General features: G+C 46.6%; 1 protein-coding gene across 2 annotated transcripts in view; it reads right to left on the bottom strand.

Annotated features, from left to right (window-relative positions):
* Positions 1–20,323, bottom strand: part of LOC138296904 (cullin-9-like) — a 360,394-nt gene that overhangs the window by 244,294 nt on the left and 95,777 nt on the right. The window contains exons 6-9 of one of the 2 annotated variants that reach the window (XM_069236417.1): positions 17,836–18,020; positions 15,619–15,678; positions 14,718–14,762; positions 1,124–1,487 (exon numbers count right to left, since the gene is read on the bottom strand). In XM_069236417.1, coding sequence (XP_069092518.1) covers positions 1,124–1,487; positions 14,718–14,762; positions 15,619–15,678; positions 17,836–18,020 — 654 coding nt within the window. Of the gene's footprint in view, positions 1–1,123; positions 1,488–14,717; positions 14,763–15,618; positions 15,679–17,829; positions 18,021–20,323 lie in introns of both variants that reach the window. The other variant, XM_069236416.1, reaches the window with a different exon arrangement.

Below are 20,323 nucleotides of genomic sequence, written 5' to 3'. Positions count from 1 at the left end.
TTCTAACTCAGTGCATTCACCTTTCTCAGGATAATTGAACCCTGTTGAGTAAGAAAAATACAGATATCCGTGCAGGAGGGGAAAGGTCCTTATCCCAGGGGATGACCATGTACTCTTACTCTGCAGGCACACCAGTTCAATTCTTGAGACGGCACACTGACGGCAGCACGCATAATGTCTGAGCATCCACTGGCCGCACCACAAACAGAAGTCACAGAGGTTATGCAGGTTAACTCATTCACGCGGTAACACACAAGACGCACATGGTTTTGTGTCAGAGATGCAGTATACGCTACCTGAGCAGACAGAAGATGAGAAAGTATGGAAAAAGAATTAAAAAACACTAAGGGCACTGGGGTCAAGGTTTCAAGCCAAACTGTGGATCATATGAAAGGGAAGTTTCAAGCTACAGGGTTCGACAAAAAACACAAACGAGCGAACGTAAAATTGGCTAGTACCATGGTTTGTAGACACATTCCATCGTCAATGACACAGATCCAGTCAATACATCTATTTACAGCTTAAGATTTAAACACTGTCAGCATTTGAGAATCAACAGCAAAGGGTCCGATTTAGAATTATTTACAGGAAAAGAATGATAGATTAGACCAGTGGTTCGCAACCTGTGGTCCGGGGACCCCAGGGGGTCCGAGAAGCCTCCTCAGGGTGCCCGTGACTGCTTAGAAAAATTAATAATATTAACAGATTAGGTCCCCAGGTTTCAGTGATAACTCATTGGGGGTGGGGGTTCCCGTACTGCAATAATGATTCAGAGGGGAGCCCCAGGTTCCAGTACTGATAAAGTGGGGGTCCACGTAAGTCAAAAGGATGGGACCCACTGGATTAGACAGGCACTTGAACCACTGTGCGAGCCTAGCAACATCAATGGACGGGTTAAATGAAAAACAGAGGTTTACATACACCTGAAGGTGAAAGGAAAAGGTAATTCAAGGTTTCCAAAACCTGCATACGTTGAGGAAATTGCATGCTCTTGAAGCATAAGTATACAGCTATTATAGAGCGGGACAAGCACAATGCGGACAAAACAGTACCTTCTAAAATCCCCATCATTCATCTCAAGCACAGATCACCCTCTTGAGGTGTTTGGATTCCAAATGCATACCTTTGGATTTTTCATCCATCTCAGGAAGCTGCATCCCCTCTGCTTTCAGGAGCTCGTTAAAAAGCTGTACATCTGTTCCCTCGGTAGGGGGACCTGGTGCTGGGGTGGCATCGACAGACAGAGCATCTTTTTTGGATTTTTTGGACAGAGCAGCTCCAGAGTATTCAGTAGGGATGCTGATTCCATTCTGCCCACTTTTCTCAGGACCTCCTTTGGTGAGGAAGTATTTAATATAGACATGGGAGCTGGTCAGGTCACTCAGGGTGCAGCCCTTGCAGTGTTGGTTTAGGAACAACAATGTCTTCTGTGCCAGCTCAATGGGCACTTGCAGCTGGGCCAGGGCTGCTTCTGGCAACTCTGAAAGCTGAAGAAAAAAACAGTTACACATGCACTAACACAGGCAAAGAGGTGTCCATTATTATAGATATGACTGACTCCAACCAAACAAGCATTTACAATGCAATGGGTCCTCATGTTTGCTTCAGTTAAAAGTTATTAGCACGGTAAACACCTAACTGGAATTTTCTTGCCACAAACTGAAAATAAACAAATTTCACATATGCAAGCCAACGGCCGCCGTAAGCGCAAAGGAGATTAACAAAAGGAAACAGAAGTTCGCTCACAGTCAAACGTATCGGCAAAAGTGCAATTATCCATATAACCAGTAAAAGTGCAATTATCCATGTAACCAGTAAAAGTGCAATTATCCATGTAACCAGTAAAAGTGCAATTATCCATGTAACCAGTAAAAGTGCAATTATCCATGTAACAGAGTCGATGTCAAGCAAAGCACTCGACTACTGCCCAGCGAGAACGCTCTGCGTAGGAAATAAAAGGAAAAAGTAGTTCAGAAACCATACGGAATACACAGAGCCTTGTATGTTTTCAGTAGTTGGCTGGAGGAAGGCTAAACACTGGAAAGGGCATGACGTATACATGCCTTTCACTAATGAAATCAAGCGAATTTTAAAAGTTAAGCCGACGAACCAACAAAACTAATGGGCGTGACATGGGCATGGTTACAACTCCATAGAGAGATTACACCAGGGACAGAGTGCTTTGAGACCTCGACCCTAAAAATCAATAAAATCCAAGCAAAACAGCAGCTGCCTTCTCTGCAGAAAGGGATGTCAGGTACATCTGTCCAGCAAGTTGGAGGCTCAAGTTACTTTGCTTCAAATGGATCATGGTCAAATTAATGCTAGAATATCTGCTTATTCAATATTCATGTCTTAAGTGCAATCTGACTACAGTGGTTTGAGAGGCGTTTCTGTGACTACGGAGCTTACGTTGCCTCTCCTTACCCTATTCTCCCACAGGAAAGACCAGACCTGCTTCTGGGGGACCTCAGAAGACAACAATGCCTGTAATGCCATCTTATTTATAAATCACACAACACTTGCACCATTTGCTTTACCTCTTACAGAAAAGTGGTGTTGATTCTAAATCTGTGCTCTTACACGATTAACCTGAGATACAAACCTTGCTTCACTCACAAGATCAACTACTCACCCTTCATGGGGTATGGCGCAACTTTAAACAGGCATATGTGGGGCTCTGTTTAAATCAGCAAGCCCAGGCCCCTCACCCTTCCCCTCTGCCACCCTCACCCCCTCCTCACCCCTCAGCCAGCCCCCTCCCCTCATTTGGACCCCCGACAAAACTCTGCAACTACTCCCATCATAAAGTGACACCCTCACAGTGCTCCTCATAGGCCGGCCAGACCAAAGACATGGTTAGGGACAAAAGCTTAAGGGAATCCCAATCTCACGGCTAGTGAAATATCTATTTCTGAGCACCGGGGAGGTAAACATGCAGGAAAACATGGCAGAGACTAATGGGGCAACTGGAAACAATCAAAGCCCATCCCTTAAGGAACTGCCACAAGCCATTCAGGCCTCCAGGATGGCCTCAGAAATTAAAACAGACAGCGGCAGTGGATGTCACGCTAATCCCGGCAGAATTGGGAAAAATTGTGGACCGTGTAATTGCAAAAGAAACCACCCTGAAAGAATACTCTGGCTTCATCAAACGTTTTGACTGCGGAAGTCTACTGCCTCAAAGAGACTACCAAATAACTCCACACTAAAACTGAGGACGCCAAGGGTAGATCCCATCATAATAAAGTTCACTTCGTGGGAGTACCTGAAAAAGCTGAAGGACACATGTTGAGAAATTCATCGAGAAGTTCCTCTCTACTAGGACAAACGCCAAAGACTTCTCCTCCTCAGTTCGCAGTGGAGACATGCTTAAATGGCTATGTAAGTGGGTGGCACAATCAGTGCTGCAGGCCCACTAGCAGCATTTAATTTACAGGGCCTTGGTACATGTAGCACATTTTACTAAGGACTTATAAGTAAACTAAATATGCCAATTGGGGGATAAGCCAATATTACTAAGTTTTAAGGCATGATTACATGCACGTTAGCACTGGTTAGCAGTGGTAAAGTGTGCAGAGTCCTAAGGCCAACAAAAATAGGTCCAGCAAATGAGGCAACAAGTTCAGGGGAAGACCACCCTAAGGCTGACAGTCTAACACAACCTACCAAAGGACTCAACACTACAATCTGCTTGGGAGAGAGCCAGGAATAACGAAGGGAGCAGAACTCAGGTAGGTCTCACGTTTATTGTTCAAAAGGCTTTACTCTATAGAAAAGAAAAGGAAGGTAAACATCAGTACAACAAAGGCTTCAAGGAGCAGATGTTATTCTGTGCTCACTGACCTGTTAGCTGGCCGTTTTGGACTGAAGAAAATCTCCCAAACCATCTGAGAACAATTTTATTGACCAGGTATTTTCGTACAGGAAAAATAATATTGTCAAGAATGTCCTATGTGTCATATTCATGTACAGGAACTTCGACCCCTCAATCAGACCCTCCAGCACTGGTGCAACTCAACTTCTAATCACGTTCAATGAACGAAACCCGACTTCATGGTCTCCAGTCACCACCGTCGAAATCGCTGCTACCATCAAGATCATCCACTCAGGGGCTTCACCTGACTCTTACCCCACCACACCTTCAACAATCCTCAATGCCGCCCTTGACTCCGCCTGTAAGGAAATGCCTCTTTTTGTATGGTGACTTACAAGTTTTTGGACTGATGCTGCTGGTATTTCAGAGTGCACAGAGGCCCAGCCTGACCTCAGAGCATGTATGTTACACTTGCTACATCCAATTCACATAGGCTAGTTTACTTTTGAGACCCTACTATACGGTACCCACGGCATGCAAGTTAGAGAGTCACCCCAGAGATTGTAGCACTGGTTGTACCACCCTGAGTGCGACACGGGAAATAGGAGTCTCCCCACCTGCCACTGCAAATTGAAAGAGCAGTTTTAAACTGTTAGCCCAACTCTGCTGTTTAAAGGATTGGCAAGGCCAAACCTCCCTCTACAATGTGTGTAAGTCACCCCGTAAGGCAGAGTGCAGCGTATTTCATGGGCAGAACATGTATTGCCATGTTCTAACAGAAAAAACACCAAACTGTCATTTTTACTGGGAAAATACTTGGTTGCTCAACTGACAAGTACAGGGATACACGCTGAACCCTCAGCTGTGCTAACCCCTGAACCATGCAACCAAAGTTAATACTCCAAGGTATCAAACAATTTGTTACATTAATACCAACTTTATTCGCAAGCCGAAATTAATGTAATACGCGCACAGTGTGCGACTTAAGTTGCCACTTTGTTGCCTTTGGTAGAAACCTCCACTGGAGAGAGGCTTTTCTTCCCTCCTGCAGGAAGCCATAAGGGTGTTGGTCCAAAAGGCAAGCTTAAAAGGCAAAACCGCCTTTGAAGGACAAATGGACAACACTTAGGAGGGGGGCGGCTCCACTGTCAAGGTAGACAGCCTGGCCCTAAGGGATAGGGTAGGGGAAACCAGTTGCCAAAGCGTTTTATCAGGGACGTGCATCACCCTTGGTAGCCACACTTCTGCGTTGGGCTATGGAGCTCTGGACGCAGAGAGAGGGGTCAGCCATGCTGTGACTTGGGAGTCTGGAGCAGCACCCTGGGATAGCCAGAGGCCACACTTCACATGACGTGGTCATCAGGAGGGAGGGAACGTGGTAGCCCATTGGCCACCAACCACATCCTACCCTGAGGGAGTTTTCAGAGCAAAAAAAGAACACCCCTAGTACCCCTAACTCAGATCTCGACTGGACAAGAAGGACGAAGGACTGCCCTGCTGCACCAAAGACCTGGGAAAGAAAGGCTGCACCAGCGTGGACTGCGCCTGTGGGAGGGACTGCGTCTGTGGGAGGGACTGCGGCAGCGGGGACTGCGCCTGTGGGAGGGACTGCACTGTGGGAGGGACTGCACTGTGGGAGGGACTGCGCCAGCGGGAGGGACTGCACCTGTTTGCAGAGAAGTTGTCTTGGAAGTCGAGGTGAAGGACATTCCAAGAGTCGGCTGGCTATCCTCCCGCCTGTTACCAGCACAGGGCCACAACGACTGAAGACTGTTGGTGAGGGTTTATTGTCCCAATCTTCAAAACGCCATTTCTCATCACTGTACAGCACCAGACACCAGGACCCAATGCTCAAAGTTGCACCCAAGCTCGCTGATCCCCAGAGTCATCGTAGTGCAGAATGGTTGCCCAGAAGCCAAGTTATTGTCCCAGGAAGAATTCCACTAGGACCATGAGACTGGGCAACTGCTAACCCAATGGTGACTGGACTTCTGCCAGGACTGAGAGGACTATGAGGGACGCCAACCCTGTGGCCATGACAATCTCACCAAGTATGTGGACCAAGGACTAGCTGCAAGACCACCATCAACTACACTGCATCTACAGCATCCTGTATCCCATCCATCAGGACCACTCCACAGGAAGCCACAGCAAAGGGACAAAAATGCCGAGCAAAAGACACATATGGGAAAGATGGAGGAAGAGTAAAAAGAAAAAGTGTCAAAGTTATAAAGTAGAAAGTTACTAGAGTGAGCTGAAGGGGCAGGAAGTGGCTGTAAACAGATTGAAGAGGCCAGAGATGGATTCAGGATTTAAATGCAGCCGCCGTGTGTTTAAGAGAAGGGCTTTGGGCACCGGCACATTTTTATTTACAAATTAATCACTGGACTGAAGATTGCTTCTACCTTCAATATAACTGTTTGTGTGGACCTTGCTGGTTGCCCTGACTGGCAACCTGCCAGAGTTCGTCGCAAAATTAATTGAACTTGCCAATGGTGTTCGCAGTTAAGTGAAAAAGTGCATATTTATTATATCTTGTAAAATCTTTATCTCGGAAACCCACTGGTGGATCTTTTTTGTTGTGATGTGTAAAATACATAAAAATATAATCTATTTGTATAAATTGGTGTCTGATTTGAGTGTCTCATGTATTTATTCTTCTGTTGTTTTACTGCTGTTTAAAATATTTTACACTTGTTTCTTTGTGTAAGCCTTGCTGCTAAGAGCCACAGCTACCCAGGGTGAAGCTCGATACTGCTCCAATAGAGGTTGCTATGTGTATAACACGGTGAGGTCAAACAACCACACCATATAATCCATCCAATTTCCTCACACACCCACATTCCTGGACACCTGGCACTATGCTGCCAACATGCCCCACTCTAGAAACCATCCGCTGACCCAGCCTCACTTTCCAAATAAAGACCCATTTCCCTCCTACCATGCCCAACAAAAGTATTAGTGAAACTAATCAACACACGCTTCAAAAACCACCTCAGCAACCATCAGCTATCATCACTAGGCAGCAGGAATTCAGGCCCAACCACAGTACAGAAATAGCACTCATCGCCACCACAGAAGACATCCACATGACCCGTGACAAAGGAGAGACATTAGACCTCATTCTCCTGGACTTCCCTGCAGTATTTGATATGGTCTCACACCCCGCCTTATCCAGCACCTGCATGAGATTAGCACCAAAGTACCTGCTCTCCACTGAATCTTCTTCTTATTGGATAAAATACAAGCTGTCAGCCTGGCACCTTACTCCTCAGAGGCCAACAAACTCATATGCAGAGCGCCTCTTAAGGTTATTGCTCAGAATAGACACACCCTTTTCAATGCATACATGATCCGTCTGGCCAACGCCATCCGCACACACATTAACATCCTCTTGGACGCCGATGAGTCAGAACTCATGCTCTCTCCCTCTCAGATGCGACCCTCCAGCACAAGGAAGAAGGTCGCCACTGCATGATCGAAGTTGCTAACTGAAAGAAAGCCAACTGTCTCACCCTCAACACCAACAAAACAGAAGCAGTGATCTTTGGCAAGAACACCTCATCATGGACTCCAAAAAATGTCTGGCCACTCCCAGTACCCATGCCAGGAACCTCAAAATTATCATCAACAGCAAACTGGACATGACCGCATAAGTCAATGCCGTCACTCCATCCTGCTTCCACAGCCTGAAGACCCGGAGTAATATCTTCAAATGTTCTTTAACCCCTTCGCTGCCAGGCCTTTTCCCCCTCCTGTGCCGAGCCTTTTTTTGGCTATTTGGAGCAGTTCGCGCTTAGGCCCTCATAACTTTTTGTTCACATAAGATACCCACGCCAAATTTGCGTCCTTTTTTTCCAACATCCTAAGGATTCTAGAGGTACCCAGACTTTGTGGGTTCCCCAGAAGGAGGCCAAGAAATTAGCCAAAAAACAGTGAAAATTTAGTTTTTTTCAAAAAAAATGGGAAAAATGGGCTGCAGAAGAAGGCTTGTGGTTTTTTCCCTGAAAAGGGCATCAACAAAGGGTTTGCGGTGATAAAATCACCAGCTTCCCAGCTTTCAGGAACAGGCAGACTTGAATCAGAAAACCCAATTTTTCAACACAATTTTGGCATTTTACTGGGACATACCCCATTATTGCGATTTTTTGTGCTTTCAGCCTCCTTCCAGTCAGTGACAGAAATGGGCATGAAACCAACGCTGGATCCCAGAAACCGCAACATTTCTGAAAAGTAGACAAAATTCTGAATTCAGCAAGGGGTAATTTGTGTAGATCCTACAAGGGTTTCCTACAGAAAAGAACAACTGAAAAATAAAAATATTGAAATTGAGGTGAAAAAAACATCAATTTGTCTCTAAGTTTTACTCTGTAACTTTTTCCTGCAATGTCAGTTTTTCGAAAGCAATATACCGTTACGTCTGCTGGACTCTTCTGGTTGCGGGGATGTATAGGGCTTGTAGGTTCATCAAGAACTCTAGGTACCCAGAGCCAATAAATGACCTGCATCCTGCAGTGGGTTTTCATTCTATGCCGGGTATACAGCAATTCATTTGCTGAAATATAAAGAGTAAAAAATAGCTATCAAGAAAACCTTTGTATTTCCAAAATGGGCACAAGATAAGGTGTTGAGAAGCAGTGGTTATTTGCACATCTCTGAATTCCGGGGTGCCCATACTAGCATGTGAATTACAGGGCATTTCTCAAATAGATGTCTATTTTACACACTGTCTTACATTTGGAAGGGAAAAATGTAAAGAAAGACAAGGGGCAATAACACTTGTTTTGCTATTCTATGTTCCCCCAAGTCTCCCGATAAAAATGATACCTCACTTGTGTGGGTAGGCTTAGCGCCCGCGACAGGATATGCCCCAAAACACAATGTGGACACATCACAGAAAACAGAGCTGTTTTTAGCAAAGTGACTACCTGTAGATTTTGGCCTCTAGCTCAGCCGCCACCTAGGGAAACCTACCAAACCTGTGCATTTCTGAAAACTAGAGACCTAGGGGAATCCAAGATGGGGTGACTTGTGTGGCTCGGACCAGGTTCTGTTACCCAGAATCCTTTGCAAACCTCAAAATGTGGCTAAAAAAAACACATGTTCCTCACATTTCTGTGGCAGAAAGTTCTGGAATCTGAGAGGAGCCACAAATTTCCTTCCACCCAGCGTTCCCCCACGTCTCCCGATAAAAATGATACCTCACTTGTGTGGGTAGTCCTAGCGCCCGCGACAGGAAACGCCCCAAAGCGCAACGTGGACACATCCAAATTTTTGAAGGAAAACAGAGGTGTTTTTTGCAAAGTGCCTACCTGTAGATTTTGGCCTGTAGCTCAGCCGCCACCTAGGGAAACCTACCAAACCTGTGCATTTCTGAAAACTAGAGACCTAGGGGAATCCAAGTTGGGGTGACATGTGTGGCTCGGACCAGGTTCTGTTACCCAGAATCCTTTGCAAACCTCAAAATTTGGCTAAAAAAACACATGTTCCTCACATTTCTGTGGCAGAAAGTTCTGGAATCTGAGAGGAGCCACAAATTTCCTTCCACCCAGCGTTCCCCCACGTCTCCCGATAAAAATGATACCTCACTTGTGTGGGTAGGCCTAGCGCCCGCGACAGGAGACGCCCCAAAGCGCAACGTGGACACAGCCAAATTTTTGAAGGAAAACAGAGGTGTTTTTTGCAAAGTGCCTACCTGTAGATTTTGGCCTGTAGCTCAGCCGCCACCTAGGGAAACCTACCAAACCTGTGCATTTCTGAAAACTAGAGACCTAGGGGAATCCAAGATGGGGTGACTTGTGTGGCTCGGACCAGGTTCTGTTACCCAGAATCCTTTGCAAACCTCAAAATTTGGCTAAAAAAAACATATGTTCCTCACATTTATGTGGCAGAAAGTTCTGAAATCTGAGAGGAGCCACAAATGTCCTTCCACCCAGCGTTCCCCCACGTCTCCCGATAAAAATGATACCTCACTTGTGTGGGTAGGCCTAGCGCCCGCGACAGGAAACGCCCCAAAGCGCAACGTGGACACAGCCAAATTTTTGAAGGAAAACAGAGGTGTTTTTTGCAAAGTGCCTACCTGTAGGTTTTGGCCTGTAGCTCAGCCGCCACCTAGGGAAACCTACCAAACCTGTGCATTTCTGAAAACTAGAGACTTAGGGGAATCCAAGATGGGGTGACATGTGTGGCTCGGACCAGGTTCTGTTACCCAGAATCCTTTGCAAACCTCAAAATTTGGCTAAAAAAAACACATGTTCCTCACATTTCTGTGGCAGAAAGTTCTGGAATCTGAGAGGAGCCACAAATTTCCTTCCACCCAGCGTTCCCCCACGTCTCCCGATAAAAATGATACCTCACTTGTGTGGGTAGGCCTAGCGCCCGCGACAGGAAACGCCCCAAAGCGCAACGTGGACACAGCCAAATTTTTGAAGGAAAACAGAGGTGTTTTTTGCAAAGTGCCTACCTGTAGATTTTGGCCTGTAGCTCAGCCGCCACCTAAGGAAACCTACCAAACCTGTGCATTTCTGAAAACTAGAGACTTAGGGGAATCCAAGATGGGGTGACATGTGTGGCTCTGACCAGGTTCTGTTACCCAGAATCCTTTGCAAACCTCAAAATTTGGCTAAAAAAACACATGTTCCTCACATTTCTGTGGCAGAAAGTTCTGGAATCTGAGAGGAGCCACAAATTTCCTTCCACCCAGCGTTCCCCCACGTCTCCCGATAAAAATGATACCTCACTTGTGTGGGTAGGCCTAGCGCCCGAGACAGGAAACGCCCCGAAGCGCAACGTGGACACAGCCAAATTTTTGAAGGAAAACAGAGGTGTTTTTTGCAAAGTGCCTACCTGTAGATTTTGGCCTGTAGCTCAGCCGCCACCTAGGGAAACCTACCAAACCTGTGCATTTCTGAAAACTAGAGACCTAGGGGAATCCAAGATGGGGTGACTTGTGTGGCTCGGACCAGGTTCTGTTACCCAGAATCCTTTGCAAACATCAAAATTTGGCCAAAAAACACTTTTTCCTCTCATTTCGGTGACAGAAAGTTCTGGAATCTGAGAGGAGCCACAAATTTCCTTCCACCCAGCGTTCCCCTAAGTCTCTCCATAAAAATGGTACCTCACTTGTGTGGGTAGGCCTAGCGCCCACGAAAGGAAATGGCCCACAACACAACGTGGACACAACATATTTTTTCACAGAAAACAGAGGTGTTTTTTGCAAAGTGCCTACCTGTGGATTTTGGCCTCTAGCTCAGCCGGCCCCGGGGGGGGGGGAATGCCCTAAAATAAATTTGCCCCCCCAAACCCCCCCTGCCCAGGAGCGACCCTTGCCTACGGGGTCGCTCCCCCTGCGTGACATTGGCGCCAAAAAACAAATCCCCGGTGCCTAGTGGTTTCTGCCCCCTTGGGGGCAGATTGACCTAAAATCGACCAATCTGCCCCCAAGGGGGGCAGAAATGCTCTAAATACAGTTTGCCCCCCAGGGGAGCGACCCTTGCCTGATGGGTCGCTCCCCATCTCTAAAAAAACAAACATACAAAAAAAACACAAAAAAAAATTGCCCTGGCGCCTAGAGGTTTCTGCCCCCCCTGGGGGCAGATATCGGCCTAATAATAGGCCGATCTGCCCCTAGGGGGGGGCAGAAATGGCCTAAAATAAATTTGCATCCCCAACCCCCACGCCCCCCACCTGGAGCGACCCTTGCCTACGGGGTCGCTCCCCCTGCGTGACATTGGCGCCAAAAAACAAATCCCCGGTGCCTAGTGGTTTCTGCCCCCTTGGGGGCAGATTGACCTAAAATCGACCAATCTGCCCCCAAGGGGGGCAGAAATGGTCTAAATACAGTTCGCCCCCCAGGGGAGCGACCCTTGTCTGATGGGTCGCTCCCCATCTCTAAAAAAACAAACAAACACAAAAAAAAAATTTGCCCTGGCACCTACAGTTTTCTGCCCCCCTGGGGGCAGATCGGCCTAATAATAGGCTGATCTGCCCCCAGGGGGGGCAGAAATGGCCAAAAAATAAATTTGCCCGCCCCAACCCCCCACGAGCGACCCTTGCCTACGGGGTCGCTCCCCCTGCGTGACATTGGCGCCAAAAAACAAATCCCCGGTGCCTAGTGGTTTCTGCCCCCTTGGGGGCAAATTGACCTAAAACCGACCAATCTGCCCCCAGGGGGGGCAGAAAAGGCCTTCCCAAAAAAATGCCCCCCCTGGGAGCGACCCTTGCCCAAGGGGTCGCTCCTGTTGCGTGAAATTTGCGCAAAAAAAAAAAAAACTCCCTGGTGTCTAATGGTTTCTGCCCCCCTTGGGGGCAGATTGGCCTCATCAAAATAGGCCAATCTGCCCCCAAGGGGGGCAGAAATGGCCTAAATATATATTGCCCCTTAGGGGAGCGACCCTTGCCTAAGGGATCGCTCCCCACCTAAAAAAAAAAAGAAAACATCACAATTTTTTTTTTTTTTTAAAAAAGCTCCCTGGTGCCTAGAGGGCCAATCTGCCCCCAGGGGGGGCAGAAAAGGCCTTCCTAAAAAAATGCCCCCCCTGGGAGCGACCCTTGCCCAAGGGGTCGCTCCCTTTTGACAGTTTCATTGAAAAAAAAAAAAAATCCCTGGTGCCTAGTGGGGTTTCAAAAGCCGGATTGCAAGCAATCCGGCTTTTGAAACCCTGTGAGAGACTTCAAAGGGAAGGAAATACATTTCCTTCCCTTTGAAGCCTCTCGGGGCCTCCCCCATGCGCGATGGGGGGAGACCCTGTGACGTCACAGGGGGGGTTGGGGGGGGGGGTCAGGGTTGGGAGGGGAAGGGCTTCCCCTTCCATCCCTGACTTGGGGGGGAACCCCACAGAGGGAGCGCTAATGAACAATTATCATTAAAAACTTTTCCTGAGTAGGTTTCCCTAAGGTACTCTCGACTGATAAGGGTACCTTCCTTGAATCAAAGTTAATGTAACAGGTCTTTCGTCAAATAGGAAGAAAACACATACACACTTCTGTTTATCATCCGCAGACTTGTAGAGCAATACAAAGGAACACTTAAATTCATTCTAAAGAAACTGTTCTAGGAGGAGGGAAGTTATTAGGGCAAACTGTTACCCTTAGCCCTGTTAATAATCCATAAAGAGACCTAGTCTAGTTTGGGGAGTTTCCTTTTTGATTTATGTTTTGGTCGAAAAACAGGTAACTTGTTACAGATGATTTAGGAATATTGGGAAGAGAATTCCAGAAGACAAGAAATTGCTAGACTATTTGGTTCAGTTGAAAACCTACCTGGGAAAATTACAAATCTTGGCTATTAAGATAATTGAAAATTTCCAACAGCAATAACACTTATTATACTAAAAAAGCAAAATGGCAAGAACTGAGCTTGGAAGTTGGGTGTTAGTAATACTTCCTACTAATGGAAATAAACTCAGATCCAAATAGCAAGACCCTTAACAAGTCTTAGCCAAGGCGTCTATGTTCACACTTGTATAATAAAAACAAATCAGTGCCAATCTTTCACATATACCTTTTAAAAATGCCATGCTTGTTCCTCAAAATGTATAGTACACTACCCCTTTAGCCCAAAAGGCAGAGTATGAACTCGGTTTCCACTAAGGACAAGCTTACCAAAACCCAGGGAGAAGGGCCACAAATCCATTTGGGAAACTTTAGGGACAGTTTTTCAGATTCCCAGAAGAAAACTCATTTAATCACTCACACTATCCACACTGAACAAGGCAAAGTCATAAATCAACCTCCTTATCGAATATCAAGGCCTGGATGTAATGCTATAGATATAAGATTCTGAGTAGATTTATGACCCGTGAATAAAATTTCCAGATTTTGCAGTTATCCTCTAGCAAAGACTGTATAGAACAGCTAGGTAGCCCACGTATATCACCACCATCGGCAGGATTCTGGAAAATCCCAAAGAGAACCAAAAATAAAGAAACAACGGGTTCTCTACCACTTGGGTCTGTACCAATTCCTACAACGCGCTCCTGCAATCTTTCAGCCCCTCATAAATAAGATTTCAGCGCTCCATCAGAGCTATAAGTCTGCCTAATTACACATTACAATTTTTCACAAAACATGGGATAAACATGTCACTCACTTAATATTAACAGTTTTTTAGTCTACAGGGCTACACATAAACCAAACAAAACACATATCCCCAGTGATAGGGTGGAATACTTAAGATATCTTCTGGAAAATGGTTTAATCAAACAGCAAGACCAAACATAAAAACGTTAACCTCTGTATCATTCTCCCAAAATAAACCGGCTATGAGAGGGTTTTGGTAGGCCTCGTAGGTCATCTCACAGGAGGGTTATTTCTTTTTATTTACATGCCTAAAAATTTGTAACTGATCTATTAAGAAAAACTGCCTCCAGTACAGAATTTCAAATCCCCTCCACTGTAGACATCCAAGCGGTTTGTCAGTTAAAAAAATTTGATATCTTCCAAAGCAATATTATAATCTCCAGATTTTAAGAAAACCTTTATAATTCAGAGAGATGCATCAGATGTGGCTATCGGAGCACTCCTGTCCCAGCTGAGCAACCAATCAGAGGAAAAGCCCATTCTTTTTATCAGTAGGAAGTTATTCCCAAGAGAACAGAAATATTCCATTATCAAAAAGGAGTGTTTAGCCATTAAGTGGACCATAGAGAAAGTGTGTTATTACTCAGAGGGTCGGACCTTCAACCCTACACTGATCATGCCCCAGTTACCTAGATGAGCTAAAATAAAGGAAACAACAACAGACTGTTGAGGGGGTTGTAACACTACAGCCATATCACTGAGGTTCAACGGAGAGAGATGAAAGAACAAAATAATGCCAATTTTCACTTGAGATACCAAGGATCTCTTCCTAAATGGAAGGGGCTAAGGGAGGGGAAATGTAAGGAAACTTAGAACTTACTTGAGGGAGCTTCTCTTCCCTGGCTTCGCCACGCCCCTCCGTGCACTGAAAGAGAAGGGACAATGAAAACAGAAACAAGAAGAAATATAAGTACATGAAAGACTATTATTTACTTATCCATAGGGACACAACTCAAGAGGCACATGGCTGAGCACACCACTGAAGCTGCCGACGGGAGGACAGCAAGAGGAAAGGACACAAGAGCAAGAAGGGAGTGATCAGGCAATGAAGGGCAGCGGAGTTCCAGGAGAGACCCAAAGATAAGGAAACACCCATGAGAGACTGAGAAGCAATACAAGAAGCCTGACCACCTCCCATCTTCCAACCAGACCAGGCATGCGTCAGGCACTCACCATGCTTCTGGAGGGATGTAGCTTTGCCAGGTGAATTAATGTATGTGTAAGTGGACGCATTCCTTAAGCCAATGCCGAGAGTTGCTTAGCATTACAAAGAAGGGAGATGGTAATCCAAAACTTATGTCCCAGTAAAGTGCACTTATTAAGTGAGGAGGTGGAGGGAGGATACTGTGTTGACACTAAAACAGGCAATCAATTTCACAAGAAAATAAAAGCTGTCACATTGAAAGCAGCATCCCGGTAAAGATCCCCAAAAGAACGACATGCTAGAAAGGCTCAAAACACCCTGCTGAAAGCCTCCTGGAAACCAGCGCTTCAATGACTAGAAAGTGCATCCATATTTTGATGATTTTTTTTTGTTTTCAACTGTTGTCTTTTCCCTTACAGCAAAACCGAAAAATTACCCTTTTTTAATCGGGTGGCCAGAATCCAAGCGAAATAGGAGAGAGGGTTTCACTCCATTAGTGGGTTAATTATACTGGACTATTAACCGCACCTTAAGACAGAAGAGGAAAAGAACACATACTATCCCTAGAACTACTCACCTGAGCCCCCTCTTTTTCTCTAAGGGGGAGACGATCGCAGCCTGGTCCGGCGAAGGAGACCTTAAGGAAAAATAAATAAAACATAATCACTGTAGGACCCTGCCTAACACTTTCCACCCTTACCCACAGAACAAGCCCAGCCCTGAACCAAGCACAGGAGTCACTCATTCTCCTATCTCGCTTCCCTCTCATGTGCCATGAACCAACTCAGCACTATCAGAGTATTGTCTTACCCCTAAGCATCAATGCTGCACCTAGTGGCGTCTCCGACCAAACCCCAACATGCAGTCTTTGCTCCCCTGTTCCATGGTCCTGACCCTCACCTACCTGCTCCCACACCCACCGCCCCTTCTCCCGCAGTTACTCCTAGACTACCCTCTGCTGCAGTTACCACTCGCTCCCCTTCTCCACGCTGTTACCCCTAGACTACCCTCTGCTGCAGTTAGCGCTCACTCCCCTTCCCCCGCTGTTACCCCTAGGTTTTCCCTCTGCTGCAGTTACCGCTCACTCCCCTTCCCCGCTGTTACCCCTAGACTACCCTCTGCTGCAGTTACCGCTCACTCCCCTTCCCCCGCTGTTACCCCTAGACTACCCTCTGCTCCAGTTACCGCTCGCTCACCTTCTCCACGCTGTTACCCCTAGGCTACCCTCTGCTGCAGTTAGCGCTCACTCACCTTCCCCCGCTGTTACCCCTAGGCTATCCTCTGCTGCAGTTAGCGCTCACTCCCCTTCTCCACGCTGTTACTCCTAGGTTACCCTCTGCTGCAGTTAGCGCTCACTCCGTCTCTCCACGCTCTTATCCCAAGGTTACCCTCTGCTGCAGTTACCGCTCACTCCCCTTCTCCACGATGTTACCCCTAGGTTACCCTCTGCAGCAGTTACCGCTCACTCCCCTTCTCCACGCTGTTACCCCTAGATTTCCCCTCTGCTGCAGTTAGCGCTCACTCCCCTTCTTCACGCTGTTACCCATAGGTTACCCTCTGCTGCAGTTAGCGCTCACTCCCCTTCTCCACGATGTTACCCATAGGTTACCCTCTGCTGCAGTTACCTCTCATTCCACTTCTCCACGATGTTACCCCTAGGCTACCCTCTGCTGCAGTTACCGCTCACTCCCCTTCTCCACGCTGTTACCCCTAGGTTACCCTCTGCTGCAGTTAGCGCTCACTCCCCTTCTCCACGCTGTTACCCCTACGTTACCCTCTGCTGCAGTTACCGCTCACTCCCCTTCTCCACGCTGTTATCCCTAGGTTACCCTCTGCTGCACTTACCGCTCTCTCCCCTTCTCCCGCTGTTACCCCTAGACTACCCTCTGCTGCAGTTACCGCTCACTCCCCTTCTCCACGCTGTTACCCCTAGGTTACCCTCTGCTGCAGTTACCGCTCACTCCCCTTCTCCACGCTGTTACCCCTAGGTTTCCCCTCTGCTGCAGTTAGCGCTCACTCCCCTTCTCCACGCTGTTACCCCTAGGTTACCCTCTGCTGCAGTTACCGCTCACTCCCCTTCTCCACGCTGTTACCCCTAGGTTTCCCCTCTGCTGCAGTTAGCGCTCGCTCCCCTTCTCCACGATGTTACCCCTAGGCTACCCTCTGCTGCAGTTACCGCTCACTCCCCTTCTCCACGCTGTTACCCCTAGGTTTCCCCTCTGCTGCAGTTACCGCTCGCTCACCTTCTCCACGCTGTTATCCCTAGGTGACCCTCTGCTGCAGTTACCTCTCACTCCCCTTCTCCACGATGTTACCCCTAGGTTACCCTCTGCTGCAGTTACCGCTCACTCCCCTTCTCCACGCTGTTACCATGACTGCCCTTTCTCCACTTGTTTACACCTCACTCCCCTATTTATGTTAGTACCCCCACTCGCCTCTTCTGTGAACCCTCTCTCACCGCTGCAGCTCCCCTTCAAACCCTCCATCCAGGCCATTTCCCCTCAATCACGCACTGCTGCAGCTCCCCTTCACTCCCTGCATCCAGGCCATTTCCCCTCAATCACTCACTGCTGCCGCTCCCCTTCACTCTCCCCATCCAAGCCATTTCCCCTCAATCACTCACTGCTGCAGCTCCCCTTCAAACCCTCCATCCAGGCCATTTCCCCTCAATCACGCACTGCTGCAGCTCCCCTTCACTCCCTGCATCCAGGCCATTTCCCGTCAATCACCCACTGCTGCAGCTCCCCTTCACTCCCTGCATCCATTGATTTGCCCCCCCACCACTCACAGGCACCTTCTGGCTCTGCTGAATTAGTTGGTTAACTTCCAGCTGTTCCTGAGGTTCGAGTTTCTTGATAAAGAAGAGAAGCTCCCACCATTCAGACTGGCTGAGTTTTCCAGATGTCTCGTTCTGGATGTCGGTCAAGTACGGCAGAGTGTAGAGACCTCCCAGTGGCTTATAATAGAATGTCTGAGACACTGAGTATTCAAAGATTAGAAGAAATAATGAGTGGGGAAAATAAGTACTTAGAAGCAGGACGTTTCTACATCAAAACTTACCAACTCAGTAGGAACTCAGAGTGTACGATTATAACTTTTGGCAAGCCCAAAGTAATCAGGAAGTTTGGTGTCAGAGACTGAAGTGAATAACTTGCTAGAACAAAGCAGACTAGGCCTGAAAAATAATATAAACACTACTATCAAGTGTACTGTCCTTCCATACTTTTATAATGGGCTATTCTAACTTAATAGTACTTCATCACATACTGAAGGATAAAAAGGAGTCAAGTCATGCTACACAATTCTTTGATACAACAGTAAACATCTACAAATTACTTCTCTAACAAATTCAGCAAGGTATTAAAAGAATCACATGACACAAAAATACTATCATGCAAACGTAGGGCCACAAGGGGGCAGTTACCCACTCCATTGTGACTTAATGTTTTCCAGTAAACAAAGGACGTCTTCTGTATCATATCCTAAAGAGTGGAATATTCCTACCAAGATATTCATCCAAATGTCAATTTCTGTAAAGGGGCGCAGAGAGCACGGACAAAACTTCGCAGTAAGAGCAATAAGTGTGCACTGGCTCTCCCGGATTTACAATTCTATGCCTGGGTTTGCATGTTAAAAATTGGAAGAATGCTTCTACAAGTCCCAGAAGCACGGAGATAGGGGTTATGTTTAAGCCATGAATAAAGTTATCGGGCAGTGACTATGGCTTTGTGTATAAGTTTGCTGACCCCAAGTACTTAAAAAGGTCAGGCTTAAGACTCCATAGGGTATGGCCGAAACATGGTATCACGTCAGGAGGGCAGTCAAACCTTCATACTATAGTAAGTTTGCACCTATATGTGATTCTCCAGGTGCCCCTGACTGGCTTAAGGATCGATTGGCTTTCCCTTTGAAAGTGGCAGGTGTACTGAGGTGGGGCCAATTGTTTGAGGTGGGAAGGTGTCTATCCTGGGATATGTTTTGTGAAAAGACGAACAATTTGGCTTCTGGATTTAAATATCTTCAAATTAAGTGCTGGCACCAAGCCTTGGCTTCAGACACTGGTGGTTAAAATGACCTGGAGGAGGCCTTAACCGTGGGAGTGCCCAAGAAAAAGGAAATCTCATGATGGTACTGGCTCATGATGGAAATGGCAGATGGAGATTTCATGCTACTGGGGGAGCTGTGAAAAGAGGGCTTGCCAGAGTGCCAGTTAGATAATTTATGGCAAGTATCTTTGAATCTTCTACACAGCTCTGTAAAACTGCCAATTTAAGTAAGAATCATATTTTTTCCCTTCACATAGCCTGTTGGACTCTACTCAGCGTGGCACAACAGGGGAAAGGTGGAACTCCAAGGTGTATGAAGCGTGGCTTAGAAGAAGCAGATGGCATCCACTTGTTTGTAGAATGTCTGGCACTACAAATATTCTGGGAGGATGTGAGTAAGGTTCTAACAGATGTTTGTGCTGTCCCTGTCCAGGTAAGCCTCTTCCTTATTATCCTTGGTACTGTTCTAACAGATGTGTTTTGCTGTTACTATACAGGTAAGCCTCTCCCTTGTTATCTCTGGTATTGCTCTAACAGATGTTTTTGCTGTTACTATCCAGTTAAGTCTCTCCCTTGTTATCTCTGGTATTGCTCTAACATATTCTTTTGCTGTTACAATCCAGGTAAGCCTCTTCCTTATTATCCTTGGTACTGTTCTAACAGATGTGTTTTGCTGTTACTATACAGGTAAGCCTCTCCCTTGTTATCTCTGGTATTGCTCTAACAGATGTTTTTGCTGTTACTATCCAGTTAAGTCTCTCCCTTGTTATCTCTGGTATTGCTCTAACATATTCTTTTGCTGTTACAATCCAGGTAAGCCTATCCCTTGTTATCTCTGGTATTGCTCTAACAGATGCTTTTGCTGTTACTATCCAGGTAAGTCTCTCCCTTGTTATCTCTGGTATTGTTCTAACAGATGTTTGTGCTGTCCCTCTCCAGGTAAGCCTCTCCCTTGTTATCTCTGGTATTGTTCTAACAGGTGTTTTTGCTGTCCCTCTCCAGGTAAGCCTCTCCCTTTTATCTCTGGTATTGTTCTACCAGATGTTTGTGCTTTCACTAACCAGGTAAGCCTCTCCATTGTTATCTTTGGTAATGTTCTAACATGTTTGTGCTGTCTCTGTCCGGGTAAGCCTCTCCCTTGTTATCTTTGGTACTGTTGTAACAGATGCTTGTGCTGTCCCTGTCAAGGTAAGCCTCTCCCTTGTTATCTCTGGTATTGTTCTAATAGATGTGCTT

This window comes from Pleurodeles waltl, chromosome 5 (genome assembly GCF_031143425.1).
Source record: "Pleurodeles waltl isolate 20211129_DDA chromosome 5, aPleWal1.hap1.20221129, whole genome shotgun sequence".
In the NCBI taxonomy this organism is placed as follows: domain Eukaryota; kingdom Metazoa; phylum Chordata; class Amphibia; order Caudata; family Salamandridae; genus Pleurodeles; species Pleurodeles waltl.
Note: the sequence above shows the minus strand (reverse complement) of the source record. Positions and strands in the feature narration are given on the sequence as shown.